We start from the raw sequence: 16,398 nt of genomic DNA, 5'->3' as shown, positions 1-16,398 counted from the left end.
TATTTTTTTTACTGTCTTCATCAACAGTGAAGAACAGAAAATGTCATATTTCAGCCTCCAGAATGACTGCAATCCTTTTTTTTCTTTCTATTTGCTGGTATATTTTCTGATCTAACATCTGCAATGACTTTGTGAGCGTAATTAAATCCTTTAAAATAAAATGCCCTCCCCCCTCCTAATATAATTGTTGCATCACTTTGTGTGCTTCTGGCAAAGAGGGACATGAATCACAGCTGTTGAAATGGGAAAGCACCACAACAACAAGAACGCTTTCTCCCTCATTAAATGTTGATTCACCACTAAACGTCCCTCATTGGTGCGTGGTAAACAAATCTTTTGTCTCGGTCTCTTTACTCTAAATGGTTACGGGGTCCTCTTTTATAACTTTTATCTTTCTAATGCCGTGATGATGTCCTTTTCTGACAAATGTGTGTTCAAATTAGATTTCTTTTAAATGTTAAATTCCTCCAAGCGAAAAAAAAATCTTAAGGTGGCCTGATGAGAATCTCGCAGCAGTTTTGAAGCCCAATCACTGAATCCAGCCTATTTTTGTTCATTAAATTCAGTCGAATTTTAGTGAAATGAACAGTTCTGAGATGTTCTGAACTTCTCTTCTCTATGTGAAAGTATTCAGTTAAACATAAAACCAACCATGCATGTTGTGACATTTATAAAAGAAAATGACATGTTTCTTTAGCAGGATTGAATGGAGCAACAACATGTAGCTCGACGGCAGAGTGAATCTACCAGATTAAAAAAATTGTGTGACATGTATCACTTGGCATGGTCATATGACAAAAGTCACAAGGTTTTGATCAGGCACTCTGGGAATGGAGTCTACTTGCAGGCAGCACTAACACACCCCACACTGGCCAGCACTAATACTAGAATGACATGCCTTTAAATCCTCAAGTAGCTCAACCTTTGACTAAGCCTCGCCACCTGATAGTCTACTCAATAGGAGCAAGCACACAAGTATGCATGTGATGTCCTATTTGTGAAATATGAATTTTGCACCTCAGAAGTCTGTCAGTGCATTCTGCAGAGCATCTGCAAAGTGCAGAAGTGCATGAACGTTGATTATTATCATTTTTACATTTTGCTCACATCAATCAAAAGCTGATGCTTGCATCCATTTACACTCCTTGACAGTTCATTCCCACCGCTTTCATTTAATCTTAGTGTGTTGTCAATTCAAATCAGATACTAACCCGGAGAAAATTGATGAATGGCAACCAGTGTTGAAGTCCCTCGACCCATCAGTGTGACAAATACACCATTTTTCCACACATTGATAAGCGGATATGTGGTGGAGCTAAAAAAAAACAAAAAACCAAGCAGTGGCATATTGAAAGTCATATCAGGAGGGGATCTTGAAGGCAGGATTGTCGCTTCGAGCAACAGGACTTTTGAGCATGAGCTGAGTGAAGACAACCAAAAAACAGCCAGAACAACAAGGGAAATCACAATCCGAATTAAAGGTGCGCCATTTGTGACACTAGAATAAAGATCGGGTGAGTTGTTGGGATCTTATTGGTTTCATCAGGCTTTAGAGAACATTTTACATGTGGCTTCACAGACTATGACAATGCTTAGATCAGCAACACTTTTTAAATATTAGCCCTATTGTTTCTTTACATTTTGTTTTTCCTTTTTAAAAATACTATACGGCTGTATCTTAAGCCTACTATTATTTTTTTTGCTTTATCCACACAAACTTTTCTTCAGGGTTTTCACTCACGGAGTTGTAAGCCTTATAAAAGCATGCCCTTCCGGAAATAAGCTTATCATTATCATCGTTATCATTTTACTGTAAAGATTATTGTCTGTGAGCTATGGCTGTAAAACAATTCATTAGGGATTCAATTGACTTTATGATACTTGTCGACCCTGTTTCTGTAGGCTAACTGATTCTACAAATGCTTAATTATTTTCACCTTGCCTTTAGTTTAACACACAACATTTTGCGACTTTGCAATTAACCTTTAAAAAAAATAAAAAAATATAACTTTGAAAATCCTAACCGGAAGCGTCGCATCTTATTGCTGCTGTCTTTGCACCGGTCCTTTCTCAAAGAGGAGCAGGGCCGCTGGACGATGGCATCAACGGGACTGCTGCTGCTGGAGTTGGGTCTTTACGCCAGCTGTTTCGTCTGTGGGATCGTCACCGCCGCGTCCATCACCATAGTCCAGGTGACTTTACAAATTACTAAAAACAACCTTAACTTTCTTTTTCTTTTTTTTTTATCTCCCATTCTCTTCCGGGTAGAGAGACTTTTTTTTTTTTTTTTAAAGTGCGTGTCTGTGCTAGAAAGCGTTTTTAAATTCATCAAAGAGACAGCAGATACCAAACATCATTTTAGATATCTTCTATGTTCATTGAAGGAATTTGTTCCACATTGTAAAGTTAATCAGACTTTTCAATTTAACAATTGTTCTTCTGTTCAATTCATGTGCGCATATGGTGCCTTTGATAATTTGTTACGGCCGTTTCACACTTTAAAACAACATAAAAACAATTGATTTCTTTTATGGAAACAGTCATTAGAGTCAGTCGAAAAGATGAAAACAGTCATTAGAGTCAGTAGAAAAGATGGAAACAGTCATTAGAGTCAGTACGACAAATTGTTAAAAGCAGAGCGCTTTCACTTTCTTCTGGTTTCTTGCTCAGGTTGAGTTTTTGTTCCAATTCACTGAAACGCACTTCCTTTTTACTGACTGAAACTAAAACATCACAAAGAGCTAAAAAACCGCACAGAAAGGGAACTTCACTAGTGGAAATTACTATCCTCACCATCAAATCCTCTTTAATATCCATTTCATATAATAAGCTCATCTTAATTATCAACCTGAGACAAAAAACATGGTGAATATAAAACAGGCCTAAATATTTAACTTCATGGCCTAAAAACTGTTTTTAACATTTTACTTTTTTTAACATGAGGAAGAGAGGACAAACAAGTAATCACACAGTCATGTGTCCAGATACTGTTCTCATCATGTGACCAGAAGGCCCTCGTGCCAAATTATTCTCTTCGCCTGTTTTTAAGTCAGATGTTGAAACATATGTGAGAGGGTGTCTTCAGGCTTTTCAACACGGTTACAAAATGAGGCACAAAAGAATTATCTCTGACTTTCTTTCTTCCCTGTCAGGGTAATTTTGGAGGTCGGTGTATGCTTTACGGACTCGTCTCTTACAATGGATCAGCGAGCCTCATTGACGTCCAGTCCTCCAGCTCCTCCTCTCTGTGCTACTTTGTGTCGGCCATATCTGTCATGGTGGCAGTGGTGTGTTTCTCGTTGTCACTGTACTGGCTCTACAGTTTCTGCATCGACGGGGAGGTCAGAAGGTAACTGCACCCATGTGTTCACACATATGTAGCTCATGTTGAAGCAAAACAATAGTTCTCCTTAGTCTTATTTGGAATCATTGAGGTCATCAATTACAACTAGACAAAATAATGGGTCAATACAATGTCCATCCAAAGAACTGTGGTCTTATTATTCTACCAGCGGAAATAGAAATAAGGGGAATAAGGCCCACACTTACAGAGGTAGGAACTCAAGTAGGGAAAAACCCCAGAGCGGAAAAAACTGATGAAAAGAAGCCGCAAGTCATGCCACTAGAACTCTGTTATGTGTTCGATTCACTCGTTTTGAGATCATTTCCTCGTCGCTCAGAGCTGGTGAAAACAATTTATTCTTTTAATTCCTATTTTCCATGGCTTTCATCCGTTCTCACGCTTCCCCCCGTTCGATTCTGTTCTCTCGCAGGGAGCGCATGTGGATGAACATGATCGTGATCGTGTGCGGCGCCTTCCTGTTCTTCCTGCTCATCACGGGGTGCATGCTGAAGATCGGACGCGACTCGCTCTGCCACTCGGTCATAACCAACGTTCCCAACATTACCAGGTGACACATAAACACAGACACACACACACACACACACACACACACACACTCATCCGCACGAGTCATAATCCACATCAGACAGTCTCATATTAAAAGTCAAACATTTAAATTCAGCTTTTGAAATGTGTGTCAGTCAGTCTTTGACTTTGTCACCGCCTCATGTCACACATGAAACTTTTCTTCCTGTCAGTTAGAAGGCTCTTATTGCTTTCTCATAGCAACTGAAAACAGATGCATCCGTTGAAGTTTTCCCCTTATCATAAAAGTATACTCTGCAAACATCGAGTTAATCTATTTATAATCCTCAACATTTGATCATTTACTTTGAATCTCTTCAGTCCAAGTGATTTTGCTTGATGATTATGAAAGTATCCTGGCAGCAGACCTTCCTATTTGTTGATCGATTGAAACTAAAAAAATTTAAAAAACCTGTATTCCCAACAGCTTTCTAACACGTCGTCTATTTTTGTCTCTGTAGCTGTGAGGAGGCCCAGACCAGGCAGTGGGTCAGTCCACTCAAAGGAGGACGCTTCTACAACAGTCTGTACAAAGCAGAGGTCAGTAGGCTTGATTCTGTTTTGTTATTTCAAGTCGACAACGATCAAATGACTGTTTCTTGTAGCTCTGAAGAATAAAAAAATGTGAATGTTTTTGTGACTTAAAGTTCTTTATTTCCCTCTTTAATTATTAAGTATCTTTTAAGAATGATCAGTTCCTAAACATGCTTTCTTATGGAGTGAAATTTGCTTTAATGTGTCTTTAAGTCAAGAGAAAAAGCACATATGATTTGTTGTCTCCCTCTCAGACGGCAGTGTGGGTCAACTTCTTCTTCTGGCTCATCATCGGTGGTCTGGTGTTTATTCAGCGGCGCCAGAGTTCAGGGTCAAAGGTCATTGCTGGAGGGTTCAGCGGACCAGCTGGAGGGCTGTTTGGTGATCCGGGAGTGACGGCTGCGGAGACGGAGCCCTTTTTCAACCGACCCGCACGGCCACAGTGAGGACACGGTTCACAGGTTACTTACAAAAAAAACAACAACAACAACATGGTAATGTGGGAAATAGGTCAAGTCCTTTATTAGACACGGCTTTGTATTTTTCAGGAGGCAGAGTGAATACTAACACCTATCATTATCAGGTCACATGTGAAACATTTAGCAGTATTCATTTGTCACTGCATCAGAGTTAAAACACACCGCCCGACGAGGATGGGATTCGAACCCACGCGTGCAGAGCACAATGGATTAGCAGTCCATCGCCTTAACCACTCGGCCACCTCGTCACATACATGTCTATTAATAGAAGAAAACAAAAAGTGCCTCCTTAAGTCCGTCAACGCTGACTTGTCTACACAAACAAAAGCTAGATGTTCCTGTTTCCCACATTTACAAAGTTACCAAAGCCACCGCGACACCTGACTACTGCATCACTGTTGTTTACATAACCAAGACATGGGAGAAAGTCTATTTTAGACATGTACTTTTTTTATTTCATTAGTGCGCTCATATTTTGTATTTGGGATGTGATTGTGAATGGCAAATGTTTTTATACACAAAGACATTTTTCACTCATCTTACATTTTTAAATCGCTTTTTGCCACATTTCGTACAAGAGTTCAAAAGAAAACTACAAGTACTTTTTAAAATGTGTCTAAATGTTAGTGCATCCTTTGGCATCATGTAGAAACACAGTTTAGGATTTTTTTTGTAACTCTTAAAGTTTGCTCTTTGTCTCCTTATTTCCAAACAGTTTTTTTTTTTAAAGTTTTTTTTACTACGTTTTCAGTGACATTGAATGCCTCCTTCGCCAAACGGTTGTTTTTCTAACCTAGCTGACTGCTATTATGTATCAGTTTCATTTTTTTTTCGCAGACAGATTTCTCAAGCAGTCATGTTCTAACTCTGTGAAGCAGAAGATTTAGTTGGTCTTGTAAGGGTCACGACAATACAGTAAAGCCAACATACCGGAAAATGTACTAAATTGTGTTTAAAATGTCTAAATGGTATAAAGAATGAGGAATGGTCCCTCTGCTGTTTCAACTGTTTCAATTTCACTTCTTTTTTTTTAACCCTTTAACATTTGAATGATCTACTGTCGACCTTCATGTTCATTTTTGTAAGTTGTCTTGTATTTATGATGTTTTTTTCATTTAACATAGTTTTTTTTTAATTTCTTTTGTCTGAAAATGTTTGTGTTTTCCATCTTTGACCGTTCAGTTTTTACATAGGAACAAAAAAAAACCTTAAAAGAAAAACATGCGATAGGTTGAATCAACATCACTGTGACCGTATAAAGTGCCATCACCATCACAGAACTTTGACCTCTACTAACCCGACTAGCTTCACTCTTGGGTGCTCATCAAATCCTAAACTCATCCCTGTGTGTGTGTGTGTGTGTGTGTGTGTGTGTGTGTGTGTGTGTGAGTGAGATTTTTCTTAAGACATGCAGCACTTGGTATGAAGCAAATCTGCAGTTTACACCAATAAACCAAAGAGTTGAAACACAACAAACTTCTGTGTCTGCTGCTTTTTTGGTTATAAAGGGATTTGTTTCATGGGGGGGGAAAAAAGATATGTTGAACTATGTCTCCCTCTGCTGGCTGATAGTGAGCACAGCCTAATTTTGTAATATTTGCATTGTTGTGGTTATGTGTCCAATTCACTTATTCATGTCAGATTGCTGTTATTTGATGACTTCCAGATTGAAGCCTGCAGTATAAACCTCTAAATAGTTTGTATGTTCCTGTATTTCAATACAACTGTAGTCCTTTAAATGTTTTTATGAAAATCATATATTATATTGTCCAATCATATCCAAGTGATAAACAGCAGTGATTGAGGACAAAGCTGAACAATGTTTGTCCTATTCTCTCCAGCAGGGGCTCATTTGTTGTATCAAACAAACTAAAGGGTCTATCTGTGCACTGCAGGTAAATTATTAAATACTCAAACTGCATAGCCTAAATAAAGACATTTATCTGAATTGTTTTAAAAGAAAACTGAGCATGTCTATACAGTACGTAAATGAATCACAGATCAAAAATAGACAGAATGAGCTTACTCTTGTGACTACAACATGACTTTCCCTTTTCTTAACAGCTTAATCTCTGTGGATTACCTGACCTGGCTCAAGCTTTGAGCCAGACCGCAGAGATAACTGACCAGACGACGTGCAGTCGGGAGGACGGTGAAGGAACAGCAGACACATGTGTAAGGAAAACTGAGAAAAAAAACAAGAATATTGGGAAGAAGAAGTGTAACTCCTTTTCAAGAGGAAGTCTAAAAAAAAAAGGACAACCAGGAGGGGGAGAGCGCTCTGGAGGACATCAAGGACTGTCTGCATCTTGACTGTCAGAAGACGACCTCAAAGCTTGTGATAAATTTGACTTTAGAGCCCGTGGTAAGACTTTTTCACCTCCTTTTGGGCGCAATGAATAGAAATAACGAGCTTGAATAAGTGAACTGGGGCTGAATGCTGGGATGGGGATAAAAGAGCAGTGGACACTGTAGACTAGGCTAAGCTATGATAAGCCTCTTAAAGCTACTTCACACCACACAGATCAAATGTTCTGTTTTAAACCTGTTGATCTGTGCTGGACTTCTGACTGCAACCTACTGATTCAGTGTATCTGCTTTTCAGACTGAAGAGCTTAACAGATGGTACAGAACAGAACTCAGTCAAATAAACATAAGTCTCTACTTTCTTGCATCTGACTGCTAAGATCTAATTAGATAATATATTTGACTAATTTTTCACCTTGACCTCCATCCATCCTTTGGTCCGCGCACAGGACATGTCTCAGGATCAGTGTGAATCCGTGGCAGTGAGCGTGGAGTCCCTCCTGAAGGACGCCAAGAGGATGCAGGTGCAGTGCCGCGAACGCAGCGAGCAGCTCTCCATGGCTGCCACGCAGCTGAGGGTGGAGTCGGCGGCCCTCAGGGAGCAGTGCGAGGCCTCCCAGCTCGACATGGCCCGCATCCGCCGGCAGCTGGATGAGCTGATGGACACCAAAGCCGCCTTCGAAGCCAGGGAGAGGCAGGCACGTAAACTCAGCAAGCAGCTGTGAGCAGACGAGGAAGAGTGGAAAAAAAAAAAAAGAAAAAGCGATGTCATGAACTGTTGTTGTGGTGGATGCAGAATTTAAAGAAAACATGCAAATAAAAAGGATGCAGTCTGAAACAGGCCTCAACTTAAAAAGGGTACTTGAGAGATGGTGTCTACTTTGGACACTTACAAATGATCCCAGAATGCATTTCAGGACAGGAAAGAGTTGAGGGGAAGCCAACTCAGTTAGACGTTTGACATCAGAGTAACATTTCTGACCTTTTCTGTGTAGTAATAATAAACACCTGTGTCTGTGGTTAGTCAGGGAAACTAAGAACTACGCACTTTATCAATGGTGACAGCTTGTTTTTGCAGTTTTGTGTAACAGACATATTTGCACTATAGTGTCATCTTTCCCCTGTCAATTCAAATAGCAAATAAACAACGTCAAAAGTACTCCTGTTATTTTCAAGCATTTTCTGTCCTCTTCCTTTAACTTGACTTCCACACTTCTTTTATTGGAGTTAATATAAACTCAGCGTTGTACTCTATAATATTGTTCATGTTAAATGGCTAATGGTTTTTCTATTATAGTGGTAATTTGCTCTGGCTTTTTAAAAATTATATTATAGAATTAGCCATACTAGCCTTATGCGTTTATTGTATTTTTATTTGATATACTTTATTAATCCTGCGAGTGGAAATTACTTTTACACGCTGTTGTTGAGTCATGCTGCACACACACACACACACACACACACACACACATGCACAAACAGGATCTTCTGGACATGCACTAATGGAGAGGTGAACATGAAAGAGCACCGGAGCCGTTGGGGCCATTGGTGCCTTTGCTCAAGGGCAACTCGGCAGTGCTCAGATAGTTCCAGACTGAATTGAAAGATCGAAATGAATGTGGCAAAAGCTGTTGTTGCTAGATGCAGGAGGAGCAAAGGTTCTGCTACAAGCACTGATCAACAACCTTTAACTGTACACAACACCTGCACATGCTGCTTTACAGAGCCATATATGGTGTGGATGAATATCACATTTGTTGCTATCATTGCTCTTTTTGATTTTAGTGAACTAAATATTCACAAGCCAGCTTATGTGAGGAAAAAAATTACAATTTAATTCAGCATTTTACTCAAAGTAAAATGGCATAAAAAAAAGAATATTTTGGAGCTGGTTACCTTAATATAGTCGGTCTTGCCAAAAAGTTAATTTTAATATAAAACGTTTTTTAACCTGGAGCAGGAATGATGTCGTGTAAACACACAAAAAAAAAACCCACAGAGACCAAAAGAGAACCAGAGGAAGAAGCAAAACGTTCTGTCACAAAAGATTAAAATTTTAATCCACGTTATAAATCATTCTATAAATACATAGTTGTCATATTATTAAGAACTTCTTTTAAATAGCAATAGATAAACACGAAGAGGAGTGCTGGGGTAAAAAGCTAAAAAAAAACAAAAAACAACAACAACACACAACACAGTAAGTCTGCTGAGTTCAGCCAGGGAGACAAAACCTGAACTGTAAGTGGGAATAACTGGGAATGTGTGTGTGTGTTCAGTTTGGTTTCTTTGCAGCTGGTCTTCAATAAGTTGCTCCTATTATCACCGCTCTGAAAGACAAAATATAATGGCTTACAGAAAAGAAGCTGTCTGTATGTTCATGTATGTACACAGTAAATACACACACGTCTGGAGTTAGGAACACTTACTTTCAACTTTCTTCTTTAGTGGTGTGAGAGCTGTTTTTGCCTACAAAACACACAAAGACCAAGTTACCAAAAATACATTTGTAATGATGGTATATTTAGCAGAGGTTATTTGTGAGAGAGCATGTCGATGTGTATTTGTCAGATAAGTAGGAACAAAGCTACTCCTTTGTTACCTTCTTGATAGCCGCCCAGTCTTCCAGGATGTCGATGTCCCTCAACATGTAGACGATGAAAGGCCCTATGGGACACAGAGGGAGAGCTCATAAAGGATCTGTTGGCGTCAAACTCCAGCTCACAGACAAAGCCTGACAAAAGTTAAATAAACTCATTCTGTGTGTGTCACGGGAAGAGAACAATTTCAGATCACAGAGGAACAGCTGGACAACAACTTGAATGCATAAGAAGACGTTTCTGAGAAGTGGTAGGATGTCAGTGAGACCAGAGCCGGGCGACCTAATCTAACAAAGAAAGAAGTCTCACCTGAAACCAGAGCTACTTTCTTTTTCCTCTCCGACCGACCCAGCTGGTTCTTTCTTTTACACTTCTTGCTCCTCACCTCATCACTCCATTCTGAAATGAAGGGGAAAATCATTTCATCACCTGTCTCGTCGTTCAAATCATTTGTTGTTAATAATACACACTCCTCTGTAAATAGCAGAATCCTAGCTCGCTGTTTTAGCCATTTGAAGGTCATACACAACAACGTAATCATTTCAAGCAACAATCAATAACAAGCAAAGTCAGCTGTCAGTTACAGTGACTGAAATAAAATTGTCTGTAGCTCTCTAAATGTCAGCAAACAGAAAAAAAGACACATTTTGTGCCTACATGCAAGTTTGCAACCCTTGTATTGGGAAGAAGAAATCCTTCCTGCATATCCCATATGCTCTTTTGGAAAGCGTCTAGAGACAACACTTGTTTTGCATTGGGGCTATACAAATAATGATGGTTTGATTGATGATTGTTCTGCATGCATACTCTACCACAAAGTACTTAGCATCATTAGTGCGGTGTCAAGAGCATGGTGAGTAATCGCTAGAATTCTAGTATTTTATTCTCTAAATCAAGGCGATTTATAATGATTAATACAACTATGAAATTCTTATTTGATTCGTACCTGAGGTGATGTCAACATTCTGTCTGTCCTCCTCCAGGCGTCTTATCTTCTCCAGCAGTTCTGTCTTCATGGCATCAAACAGCAACGTCCGCTCGCTCTGCACAACACATCCATGCATTAGTACACTGGCTAAAGAGCGAGTTCCCCCCGTCTCGTAGAAACTGGGTGTCGTGTATTACCTCCAGGTGCTGCTTTGCTCCCTGTAGTTCACATTCGTGTTTGTGTTTGATCACCTGCAGACACAGCTCCTTGTACACTCCTGTACAGAGACAGACAGACAGACAGACGGACACCACCGAGGATATTTTTAGACTTCCTCTGCTTCTCCTATTAGTTACTCTTTGAAGCAGAACCATAAAGATAGTGACATCTTATTTATCTAATAAAGCTCATTAAAACTTTTTTTTTTCCAGGTAAGCCTTCACTATATGAGGATGTGCAAGAACAATGTTTGATATTGTGTTGACTATATACCTGCTGACTACTTTTTTTTTTTTTTACATTCAATGTGGGTAGGTTTCTCTTAATCCAGGCAAAGACATGCAAGGCTGTTGAACAGCTCCACCAAGTGGCCATGTGTCATACCATACTAATAAACTGTACAGTAGACTTCAATATCTTTATAGAACTCTATGTTTTGTGTATTTTGTGTAAAGGCAAAAACATGTTTACCTCCAAAAACACAATGCCGCTGCTGTGGTCAGAGTAACTTCTTACACTTCACAATGAGAACACTGTGTTCTACTTACCGGCCACCTGAGTCCGTATCTGCATGCTGTTCTGTAGTGCAGCCAGCGGTTCTCGATATTCTCCAGCCTTCCCTGTTAGCACCTCGTCCAGTTTCACCTTCACCTGGTTCAGCCGCTCCCGAAACAACCTGCAGAATAAGCAGCTCAATAGGCGAACCACACCACATGGAGGTAAGAGTAGATCTTCTTGACACCTTCCTCTTTTAAAACCTACTTCTCTTTCAGCTCCTGGAATTGTTTCTCCAGGTCCGACATCTCATCCAGACATTCTCCTCTCCTCCGCTCGCAGTCTTCATCATCCATCTCTTCACAGAGAACAGAGACAGGAACAGTGAAAATAAATAATAATAATCACAGTATCTCCCTTAGTGCAGTTGGAAGACTTTCAAGTGGGGGACACTTTGGTTTACCTGAACTCTCCTCCTCCTCTTCCTCCTCCTCTTCCTCCTCCTCACTCTCATCCAGATCGCTGTCCCTCTCCTCTGTGCTCTCCTCCATAGTCTCTTCTTCACCCCCTCCTCCTCCTCTGTTATTCTCTCTAGGTTGCTCCAAGTCTCCGTTGGCTTCTGGGAGTTGTGACTCTCCTTCTGCCTCCATCTCCTCCTCTGGCTCCCTCACAGGGGGTTGCGCAGGCATGGCTGGCGACGAAACACGCAAACAACAATTCAAATTGAGTTATGTCATTGATGAATGAGTTACCTTTCCCTCTGTTAACAAGTTATATATTGTGTTAAGGTGCCGCTTACTACCACAATGTGTCAAGTTCTTTAAAATTAAGTGGTGCAGTGAACTTAAAGTCATACATAAAACTGCAGAGATGTTGCAGAGAACAACCTACACTTTATTCTAAACCATTTCAGAATTGAAAAAAAGCAATTTGCTTATTAATTTCCTGACTTAGAGATATAAAATGTAGTGTTACATGAGCACGAATTGGCTTTCATATCACAATTACAATATTTGGCAAGAGATACACAAAACATCTGTAAAAAATCCGATAAGTTAGGTTAATTGACATGGGTGTACTAAGGTAGGAGCATCTATTTTTAGATAAGTCTAAACTTGCTTTTATGTGATTTCTCCTTTAAAGATCTATCCCTTCCTTTTATTCATTTTATTGCTTTTAACCTTTTTATCTTTCTCTTCTTTAACTGTTTTAGCCTTTAACTGTATCCCTTCCTGTATTCATTTTACTGCTCTTAGTCTTTTTGAATTCCTACTCCTTTTATCTTTTAACTCTTCAGCTCTCTGTTGCTTTATTCATTTAACCAGTGTCCCGTTTAGCCCTTCTTTTTGTCTTCATTCTGTGTTTACAGCCTTCTCTCCTGATTGATTTTAAACTAATTTTCCTTCACTGTACTTAACTGCCTCTCCATGCCTGCCCCTGTTGACTCCATACAATATTTTAAACACGGTGAAGCAGTTTTTTCCGTAGTTTTATGGTGAATTGAAACCAAATGTGCTCACAGAAAAGCATCATGATAATATCTGTCTCTCCATACTGTAATCTGTTCTGCACATGTTAAATTTACAAATTATCCCTGCACTCATGTTCACTTCATTTGTCTCTCTACTCGCCGTTATATTGTATAGTTTCTGCTTATAACATGTCTACACTCATGCACTTTAACTTATGTCAATACTGTCTATTTACAACTCTGTTCTTGCACATTTACTTTTAATCTTCCAGATTTAATTTACAACCATTTACAACTCTGTTCTTGCACATTTACTTTTAATCTTCCAGATTTAATTTACAACCATTTACAACTCTGTTCTTGCACATTTACATTTAATCTTCCAGATTTAATCTTCATATTTATGACTAGTAATGCTAAGTTAAATCCTGGTTGTTCATTCACATTCTTAGTTTTGATATTTTTAGTGCTTATTTACTTTGTATTTAATTTTATATTGTGTTTAGATTTGCTAATATTGTGTTTTTTACTCATGTTGTGTGTTTGGACAACCTGCTGCTGTACTGCCACAATTTCTCAGTTTGGGATCATTAAAGTAATTTTATTCTATTCTATATTCTATTCCATTCCATTCTATATTCTATTCCATTCCATTCTATATTCTATTCCATTCCATTCTATATTCTATTCCATTCTATATTCTATTCTATATTCTATTCTATCCTATATTCTATTCTATATTCCATTCCATTCTATATTCTATTCCATTCTATATTCTATTCTATTCTATCCTATATTCTATTCTATTCTATATTCCATTCTATTCTATCCTATATTCTATTCCATTCTATATTCTATTCTATTCTATCCTATATTCTATTCTATTCTATATTCCATTCCATTCCATTCCATTCCATTCCATTCTATATTCTATTCCATTCTATTCTATTCCATATTACACATCTATACATAGTAACAGTGATAAGCCGGCGGGCGGGACGTCGAGCTACCTGAAGGCTTCAACACCTCAGTCAAGCCAGTTTCAAACAACACTGCAAGAAACCGGAAACTACTGGACTTTTTTTATTAAAGAGCAACAACTACAAAACAAAAACAACAACAAATGGTCTCGTTTGTTAGAAGCGCTTTATGGCGAACAAATACAAATAATAATAATGATGATAACAAAAAAAGGGTTGCGTTTGTGTACATCCACTTTTGTTTCGTCCCCGCGGGCGTACGTTCACTTTAAACTAGCTTGACCACTGGTGACGTCACACAGTAAGATGGTTAACGCTACGGACACAAATTGAAACAAAAACCTAGAATGTGGGGCATGTTTTAACCAACGGTGTGTTCACGTATTTAACCGAAGATTCAGTCGATAGTCGCTGTTGCACTTTCGTGTCAAATACTCGGCGAATAAAACAAAAGTGACAAGTGCAACACTGTCGTTAGCTAACGTTTAGAAACCCCACAGCGAGTCTTCGTGTTCTCAGACAGATGACAGAAGAGCCCGGCTTACCTTCTCCCTCCGCTCGCCTCTTCAAACTCAACCTTTCATTTCTTAGATGTCCATTCTCAAAAGTACTTCCTCTTCACTTCAGCAGTCAGTTTGTTCGACACTTTCACAAGACTACAACCCGGAGCTTCAGCCAATCAGCACCAAGCGCTGCTGCTGTGCTGACCAATTGGAGCAACCATCACAAACCGAGCTTATCCAATCAAGATTGTAGCTCAGGTTTAGTGAGCCAATCACGATTTAGTCTTTTGCTAAAAACCCCCTACGTGAAATCCCGCGCATCTACGATTTCTTTTCAATATATATAAAATATATAAATATATATAGAAAAATATATAACTATTATAATATATTATTATAATTATTATATTATTATAATTATTATTATATATATAAAATATATAAATATATATATAATTATTATAATATATTATTATAATTATTATATATATATATACAAAATATATAAATATATATAAAAAATATATAATTATTATAATATATATTATAATTATTATAACATATAGAAATATAAAAAAATATATATATAAGAAATATATCTCACTATCCACTGTTTAGCGTGTACTATAATGTACTGTAGCCTACTGCACTGTACTATACTATCATGCTAATTTACTGCACTGTACTGTACTGAACTGAACTATACTATACTATAGTATCACGCACTGTAATGTACTGTAGCCTACTGCACTGTACTGTACTATCATGCTAATTTACTGCACTGTACTGTACTGTACTGAGCTATACAATAGTCAATACTGTCCATTTACAACTCTGTTTTTGCACATTTACATTTAATCTTCCATATTTAATTTACAACCATTTACAACTTTGTTTTTGCACATTTAATCTTCCATATTTAATATTCCTATTTAAGACTAGTAATGTTTAGTCAAATCCTGGTTGTATATATTCACATTCTTAGTTTTGATATTTTTAGTGCTTATTTACTTTGTATTTAATTTTATATTGTGTTTAGATTTGCTAATATTGTGTTTTTTTTACTCATGTTGTGTGTTTGGACAACCTGCTGCTGTAACACCACAATTTCCCAGTTTGGGATCAATAAAGTAATTTTATTTTATTCTATAGTATCATGCCCTGTAATGTACTGTAAGCTACTGTCCTATACCATGCACTGTTATGTACTGCACTGTACTGAACTGTGCTATACTATCATGCACTGTAATGTACTCATCTGTACTATAATATCATTCAATGTAAAAGACTGTACTGTGCAATATAATACAAAGCAATACAATATTATTTTGTTTAGTTTATGTTTTTCTACATTGATAACCATAAACATCACTTTCGGTAATGTTTTACCTGTTGCCAAATCATTTAGATTAAAATATCTAAGTATAGGATATCTTTGAGAGTTTCATACTTTGATTCTCTGTGTCCCTGTTAGGGTCGATAGTTTACCAATCAAAACATGAACATGAGGATTCAACTAGGCTGTGTAAGAGATGTCATGCTTCACACATCATGGTATACCTGTAGTTGTGCTACAGTAATTAACCACAAGATGGCACCAAAGCAATGCAAGATGTTAAGAGAACCTTGCAAAAAATGATGGTGGATTTCATAATATATCAGTTGGACAATAGGCTCTTTTCATGGCAGACATTTTGGCATGTCAATGCAGGAAGATTTCTGGTGGAATTAATATTAATGAAGTCTGCATACCATGTTGTGATATAGATAGATACAGCTAGCTCCTGTCATTGACATTAAAGGACACTTTTGGAACAACATAAGTATCCTTTATCGACTGTTCTTCTCTTCTTCCCCTACTAAGAAAAGTCAAATTGGGTTCAAATGCTTAGAATTTTTTTTTTTTTTTAAAGGGCTCCTGCAAACCCTGAAAAACTTGCACATGTATGACTAT

The 16,398-nt window shown here is 38.1% G+C and overlaps 2 protein-coding genes and 1 non-coding gene across 4 annotated transcripts; 1 reads left to right on the top strand and 2 right to left on the bottom strand.

Annotated features, from left to right (window-relative positions):
* The first annotated feature begins 1,345 nt into the window (after positions 1-1,345).
* tmem179ba (transmembrane protein 179Ba) lies at positions 1,346-5,946 on the top strand. 2 transcript variants are annotated; one of them, XM_065950215.1, is made up of 6 exons: positions 1,346-1,481; positions 2,077-2,192; positions 3,153-3,349; positions 3,774-3,911; positions 4,390-4,468; positions 4,717-5,946. In XM_065950215.1, exons 2-6 carry the CDS (start codon positions 2,097-2,099, stop codon positions 4,906-4,908), a joined length of 702 nt encoding a protein of 233 aa, XP_065806287.1. In that variant the 5' UTR covers positions 1,346-1,481; positions 2,077-2,096; the 3' UTR covers positions 4,909-5,946. The 2 variants fall into 2 exon arrangements, with proteins under 2 accessions (XP_065806287.1, XP_020499333.2); XM_020643677.3 differs by having other exon boundaries at positions 1,364-1,514.
* On the bottom strand, positions 5,108-5,189 carry trnas-gcu (transfer RNA serine (anticodon GCU)). Its single transcript has one exon. It is a non-coding gene; the product is annotated as a tRNA-Ser (tRNA).
* Positions 5,947-9,281: 3,335 nt separating the features above from the next.
* Positions 9,282-14,633, bottom strand: brms1 (BRMS1 transcriptional repressor and anoikis regulator). Its single transcript, XM_020643674.3, has 10 exons — positions 14,487-14,633; positions 11,954-12,181; positions 11,758-11,848; positions 11,544-11,671; positions 10,974-11,053; positions 10,795-10,891; positions 10,158-10,247; positions 9,851-9,915; positions 9,678-9,717; positions 9,282-9,578 (listed from the first exon to the last, which is right to left on the bottom strand). The coding sequence occupies exons 2-10, from the start codon at positions 12,177-12,179 to the stop codon at positions 9,571-9,573; spliced, it is 825 nt and encodes a 274-aa protein (XP_020499330.1). The 5' UTR covers positions 12,180-12,181; positions 14,487-14,633; the 3' UTR covers positions 9,282-9,570.
* Between the last annotated feature and the right edge of the window lie 1,765 nt (positions 14,634-16,398).

This window comes from Labrus bergylta, chromosome 22, assembly GCF_963930695.1.
Source record: "Labrus bergylta chromosome 22, fLabBer1.1, whole genome shotgun sequence".
Lineage (NCBI taxonomy): Eukaryota > Metazoa > Chordata > Actinopteri > Labriformes > Labridae > Labrus > Labrus bergylta.
This window is presented reverse-complemented; position numbering and strand designations above follow the sequence as displayed.

What these genes read in the sequence shown, in the direction of transcription:
- tmem179ba (XM_065950215.1), top strand. Translation starts at nt 2,097, where the DNA reads ATGGCATCAACGGGACTGCTGCTGCTGGAGTTGGGTCTTTACGCCAGC. An exon ending in CGTCCATCACCATAGTCCAG is followed by an intron (nt 2,193 to 3,152) that starts GTGACTTTACAA and finishes CTTCCCTGTCAG; the next exon opens with GGTAATTTTGGAGGTCGGTG. An exon ending in ATCGACGGGGAGGTCAGAAG is followed by an intron (nt 3,350 to 3,773) that starts GTAACTGCACCC and finishes GTTCTCTCGCAG; the next exon opens with GGAGCGCATGTGGATGAACA.
- brms1 (XM_020643674.3), bottom strand. Translation starts at nt 12,179, where the DNA reads ATGCCTGCGCAACCCCCTGTGAGGGAGCCAGAGGAGGAGATGGAGGCA. An exon ending in TTCCAGGAGCTGAAAGAGAA is followed by an intron (nt 11,672 to 11,757) that starts GTAGGTTTTAAA and finishes CTTATTCTGCAG; the next exon opens with GTTGTTTCGGGAGCGGCTGA. An exon ending in GAGCAAAGCAGCACCTGGAG is followed by an intron (nt 10,892 to 10,973) that starts GTAATACACGAC and finishes TGTGTTGTGCAG; the next exon opens with AGCGAGCGGACGTTGCTGTT.